A 6,308-nucleotide genomic window follows, 5' to 3' on the forward strand; every position below is an offset into this window, starting at 1 on the left:
CGGGTCCCAGCAGCGCGCGCCATGGAGCCGCCGTGCGGCTGCTGCGAGCGGCTGGTGCTCAACGTGGCCGGGCTGCGCTTCGAGACGCGGGCGCGCACGCTGGGCCGCTTCCCGGACACGCTGCTCGGGGACCCGGCGCGCCGCGGCCGCTTCTACGACGGCGCGCGGCGCGAGTACTTCTTCGACCGGCACCGGCCCAGCTTCGACGCCGTGCTCTACTACTACCAGTCGGGCGGGCGGCTGCGGCGGCCGGCGCACGTGCCGCTCGACGTCTTCCTGGAGGAGGTGGCCTTCTACGGGCTGGGCGCCGCGGCCATGGCGCGCCTGCGCGAGGACGAGGGCTGCCCGGTGCCGGCCGAACGCCCGCTGCCCCGCCGCGCCTTCGCGCGCCAGCTCTGGCTGCTCTTCGAGTTCCCCGAGAGCTCGCAGGCCGCGCGCGTGCTCGCCGTTGTCTCCGTGCTAGTCATCCTCGTCTCCATTGTCGTCTTCTGCCTCGAGACGCTGCCGGACTTCCGCGACGACCGAGACGACCCAGGGCTTGCTGCAGTGGCCGCCGCGGGCTCGGTGAGGGGCGGGGCCAAGGGAGGGGCGGGGCTTGGGAGGAGACGGGCAGTGTCCGAGAGCGGGTCTGGCCAATCAGGAGGCGGGGCGAGGGGCCCCGAGGCGTGGCTAACCCCAGACACCCAGCCTGACCTGGGTCTTTAATACTAAAGTTGGGCTGGAAGCTGTGTCTGAGGGCTTTCCCACCCTGAGGGCTGGCCCTGTGTGACGGCGAGGTTGGGAGAGATGAGAACTCGCCCGCAGAGCGCAGGGCCCTTGGGGACATAAACTGTGGTGTGAAAGACAATGTAGTCACTCGGGGTCTGTGCAGCTGGCAGAGACCCAGCTGGGAAGGATGGGCTGGAGGGCCGCTAGCAGGCCTTAAAGAGAGGGAGCTGGAGCTGGGCAGGCTAAGAACTGAGGGCTCGAAAGGAGGAATCAATCACAAAGAAAGTCAGGCTGTGGAGACGGGGAGCAGAAGGGCCTGCGATCTTAAACCACTAAGTCTGGGCTGGGGTCAGGAAGGAAGGAAGGCAGGACTGGGGGCGGAACCAGAGCGGACCTTCCCCACTTGAAAAATCAGTTCTGGGGATCCAGTTGGGCTTGATGGCACATGCTTGTAATACCAGCACTCAGGAGGATGAAGCAGGAGGAGGATCATTGCAAGTTCGAACTGGCCAGGGCTACAAAGTGAGCTCAAGGCCAGCCTGAACTGCATGGTGAGACCCTGCCTCAAAAAGATAAAACAATAAACATTTCTGAGGAGTGAGATTTGGGAGAGAACAGGTTCCACACTACTCAAGCATCAGGTCAAGAGTTGCTGTTGAGGAAAGGGTAAGTGCTGCCTTCCCAGCATCCTCAGCTCAGGAGACCAGAAAGGCAGCTGTCCAGGATCAGGACAGTGGCCCGGGTCCCGGGAGTGAGGACAGCCAGCTCACTGGGGCCTTGGGGACCGGCCTCTCTGCTGTGGAGCAAGGCTGAGCCCTTTCTTCCCTGCAGTTCCCTGCCCGGCTGAATGGCTCCAGCCCTGTGCCTGGACCACCACCCCGCCAGCCCTTCAACGACCCGTTCTTTGTGGTGGAGACGTTGTGCATCTGCTGGTTCTCCTTCGAACTGCTGGTGCGCCTGCTGGCCTGCCCAAGCAAGGCCATCTTCTTCAAGAACGTGATGAACCTCATCGATTTCGTGGCCATCCTGCCCTACTTTGTGGCCCTGGGCACTGAGCTGGCCCGGCAGCGAGGTGTGGGTCAGCCAGCCATGTCCCTGGCTATCCTGCGGGTCATCCGGTTGGTGCGTGTCTTCCGCATCTTCAAGCTCTCCCGGCACTCAAAAGGCCTGCAGATTCTGGGCCAGACGCTTCGGGCCTCCATGCGTGAGCTGGGCCTCCTCATCTTCTTCCTCTTCATCGGGGTAGTCCTCTTTTCCAGTGCAGTCTACTTTGCTGAAGTTGACTCTGTGGAGTCTCATTTCACCAGCATCCCTGAATCCTTCTGGTGGGCTGTAGTCACCATGACCACAGTTGGCTATGGAGACATGGCACCCGTCACTGTGGGTGGCAAGATAGTGGGCTCTCTGTGTGCCATTGCTGGCGTGCTGACCATTTCCCTGCCTGTGCCAGTCATTGTCTCCAACTTCAGCTACTTTTACCACCGGGAGACAGAGGGCGAGGAGGCCGGGATGTATAGCCACGTGGACACACAGCCCTGCATCAACCAAGAGGGCAAAGCCAATGGGGGGCTGATGGATGGAGAGGTGCCTGAGCTGCCACCTCCACTCTGGGTGCCCCCTGGGAAACACTTGGTCACCGAGGTGTGAGAGGCAGTTGAGGTCTGCTGGACCTCATACCTCCCTGGAGGGGGGTGCGGGGGGAGGGGAAGCAGAGGATGGGATGGGGTTAGGGAGAACTAGGCTAAGTGGTAACCAGTGCTGAGTTTTGTTGGGTTTGTAGCTGCTATGGGTACCTCCTGAAGGAGCAATGAGTGCCAGTGGTTTGTGTTGAGTTGAGGGGTGGCCCTGTTGATTTGTATTGCATTGCATTGTACCGAGCTTCTGGGCTTTTTGGGGTGGTGTTGAGCTAGGTTTGGGTCACATCCAGTTGGGAGTTTCCTAGGTCATGTTGGGGTGATGAATCTGGGTGAGTCTTGTCCAACTGCATTATGCAAAGTCTGTGCCTTTGACTCTCCTAGGGCCATATTGGGTCAAGTACAGTGGTCACTTAAGGGCATTATTGAGACTGTGTGGCCACCCATGGTGTCACTGAGATGTGTGGACAATTGTGTGGCTTTGTGTTTTTTCTAGGGTTATGTTATTTTAGGTTCTGTGAACTTGTGAGTCATGTAGGAATACAGAGTCAAGTAACAGAATTGGAGCTTTCTGGGTCAAGATAGGTGAAGTTGGGTTGAAATGTATGACTGGGTTCATCTTTTAGGAGCTATTAGGTTGTGTCGTGTAGGCTTCTGTAACTGGTAATTTTTCAGGGCCACGGGGAGTTGAGTTGAGTTGTGCTGAGATCTAGAAGCATGTGAATCTTTTAAAGTCAGTTCAGTCAGGTCTTAGGACTGTTGGGTTATAGGGCTATGCTGATCACCATTGCTGATCACATAGGCATGTTGGGTTGAGGTCTATACAGTTGGGAGAAGCACCAGGACCCAAGATCACAGCTCTGGACAAGAGTCACAAGTGGTGTGGATGTGGGTGCTGCTACTGCAAAGGTGGGCTGGATTCACCCAGGGGCTCTGAGGGACTAGGAGGAGGGTGCTCCTTCCTGTTGCCCTACATGTGCTTTGTTCTGCCACTCAGAGCCCCCTCACTCACCTGGCCTCCCCAGGGATTTAGCAAGGACATAGACACATGGAGGCCAGAAAAGTGAGAGGAGAAAAGTGTTTGTCTCACCTCCAGACATGATGGAAGACAGAAGCACAAGGAGGAGGAGAGACACAGACTCAGAAAAAAAGAGGGACAGAGATCTAGATAAAAACCAGAAGAGATCCTGAGAAAGGGACAGGGACCTGGAAGGAGGGAGGAAGAGAACCAGGGAGAGGAGTCAGAGACTCCGAATGGGATGCTGAGATTCAGAGAGAGGGAGATAGAGATCAAGGGCTGGAGATGGAGGCCCAGGGGGATGGCGGGCACCCAGAGAGACTAGAGAGTTGGAGCCAGAGAAGCCACAGAGCTCCAGAGAAAAGAGAACTAAAAAGGAAAATGGCAGAAAGAATGTGTCCCCAGCCTATCCTCAGAATCACAAAAGGATACTAAACCAGCACAGCTGATCACCTTGGGCCTTGGGTTCTCAGTGTCTTCGGGAAAGAAACCAGAGTCTCAGCAGGGCCTTGGCTTGCCAAAGTCACACAGCAGTCACGGGCCAGACTTGTGGCAGGCTGCCTGACCCCAGTCCCCACAGACTAGGGGTGCACATAGCCTAGGCCCGCAGCCTCCTGCGTTACAGACAGGAAACCAACCGACACTGGGAGGGGACGGAACAGTGTCACCCAAGGTCACAAAGCCAAACATTTCAAAGTCTTTCAGATGTAAAAAGCATTTAGAAGAGGAGGAGGTTATAATCACTAACACATACAGGGCTTCCTATGTGCCAGACGTCATTCAAGGCACTTGTATTAACTTATTAAAACCTGTCCAGTGGTTTACAGTGTGGTGCTGGTATTATTATTATTTTAAGCTCCCCTCCCAATGTGGTCATAGAAAGCCTTCCTCAGAGGCCCCCGAGTGAAAGATGGGGGTGTGTGAAGAGCAGACACATCTCTCACTGGGCCCCAGTGAGCAAAATATGGTGACTGAATTCAGTTTGGAGACCCCAAGTGTCATTCAGCTCCCTTTTAAAAAAATCTTGTATGTATGTATGTATGTATGTATGTATGTATGTATTTGATGCAGGGTCTCGCTACATAGCTCAGGCTAGTGATCCTCCTATCTCAGCCTTCCCAGCGCTGAGATGACAGGCATGCACCACCTGGCTGCCTGGTTTTGGTGGTAGGCATGGCGCCCCCCGGGTTCTGAAGTGGTATGGCATGTGGTACCAAGGATCAAACCAGGGTCCTTCCCTATGCCAGGCAGGTGCTTAGACTGCTGAGCTACCTCCCCAGCCCTCAGCCCTCTTTTTAATACAACGAGAAAGGACCTACAGATTGTGGGAAGAGTTCAATAGTGGTTGAAAATAATCCAACCTTTAACAACTCATTTCTTTCTTTCTTTGGTGGAACCTGGGATTGAACTCAGGCCCTTGCACTTTCCAGGGACGTGCTTATTCCACTGAGCCATCTCCCCAGCCCCAGGTCATTTCTTTCTGACATGGAGAAAAGCCACATTGGGAGTCAAGCCATCTATCTCTCTTACAGGGCCAAAGACAAGGTGGCATCTTGGGGTGCAGACTGCAACAACACACAAACCCACAGAAGTGTAGTGGGAGCCAGACAGAGAGCCAAACCCAAGAAGGCAGGAGAGAGAGAGGAACCAAGGGTGAGAGAGGAGGGCAGAGATTAGGGGAATGGACAGAGGCTCAGAAGAGGACACAGACACAGTTGCCCAGTTCCTCTCCTTTGAACGCTCATCCCTGTCATCTTTAGGGGACAAGAGGTCACAGAATCCTCTTGCTTGGGAGCGGGCTGTGTGCCTAGTTGGAAGACTGAAGAGATCAGAGAGGTAATGGAAGGGACACCCATGCCTGGGAAGTTGGCTTTCCCCACCTCCTGTAAACAACTGGAGTTGCCTTCTGTGCAGCCTTGGCTGGGATGCTGAGGATAGGGGAACACCCTAATCCGGGGACACCCTTCCTACCACCTCACCATGCTATATTTAGGCAGGGGTGGAGGGGGTACCCATTGACCCTCAAGGCCAGTGTCAGCTTTCCTGCTAAAAATAGCTCAGGAGGAGGGGAGCTCAGTCTCAGGGCCGAGGTGGCAGGGTGAAGGGCCCTGCCAGGCATGGAGCTGCCCCAGGACTCCCTAGGCAGTCTCCTGTCTTTTTCAGGGTCTCTCTGAGGCATTGTCTCCCCTGCTGAGGTTCAATTCTCCCCCCTTTTGGTTTTTGGAGACAGGGTCTCCATATGTAGCCCAGGCTGACCTTGAACTCCTGGCAATCCTTTTATCTCAGCCTCCCAAGTGCTGGGATTACAGGTGTGTGCCACCACCCTCAGCTTCAGTTCCCTCTTATGGTGTATGCGCCCAACCTCCACTCTGGGTTTCTGTCCCTTTCCTTCTCCCTAGGTCTTTATCCCTTTTTCTCTCTTGGTCTGTGTTCCATTTCTCTGCTTCTGTGTCTTCTTTCTCTATTTGTTCACGGATTCCCTAGACAGCCTATCCTGTCCTTAAGCACCACCGTGTGTCTGAGTCGCGTAACACCTTGGGTTTCTCTTATCTGAGCTCAGGACAAGACTGTCAACTCAGTCCCCAGTCAGGAAATTCCAGGAGAGAGGACTCTGGGAGAGTCCCTCATCCACGGTCTCTGGGCCGCGGGCCGCCTTATCACTGCCCAAGCCCAGCTGGTTAATGTCTGGCGGGAGCTCTTGGGAAAGTGGAGATGGGAACGAGGGTGGGAATCTGCCCCGGGATTGACACTGAATTAGCAAAAGACTCCATAGGAATCTCAGGACTCCTGAGTCCAAGGGAGGAGGGGTGGGGGGCCTGGACCCCGGGTCTGAGGGAGGAGGTGGGGGATGCGGCACGATCCGAGGGAGGAGGGCTGCCCGACCCAGGCTGGGCGCCGGCTTCCGCGAGCCGGCGGCGCGTGCAGCGCGGGTCCCCGCCCCCCGGGGC

At 56.0% G+C, this 6,308-nt stretch overlaps 1 protein-coding gene across 1 annotated transcript; it reads left to right on the forward strand.

Moving 5' to 3' along the window:
* Window positions 1–6: 6 nt before the first annotated feature.
* Window positions 7–4,186, forward strand: Kcna7 (potassium voltage-gated channel subfamily A member 7). Its single transcript, XM_004646462.2, has 2 exons — window positions 7–564; window positions 1,540–4,186. Exons 1-2 carry the CDS (start codon window positions 22–24, stop codon window positions 2,353–2,355), a joined length of 1,359 nt encoding a protein of 452 aa, XP_004646519.1. The 5' UTR covers window positions 7–21; the 3' UTR covers window positions 2,356–4,186.
* The last annotated feature ends 2,122 nt before the right edge of the window (window positions 4,187–6,308 follow it).

This window comes from Octodon degus, unplaced genomic scaffold, assembly GCF_000260255.1.
Source record: "Octodon degus isolate 3935 unplaced genomic scaffold, OctDeg1.0 scaffold00268, whole genome shotgun sequence".
Taxonomy (NCBI): Eukaryota; Metazoa; Chordata; class Mammalia; order Rodentia; family Octodontidae; genus Octodon; species Octodon degus.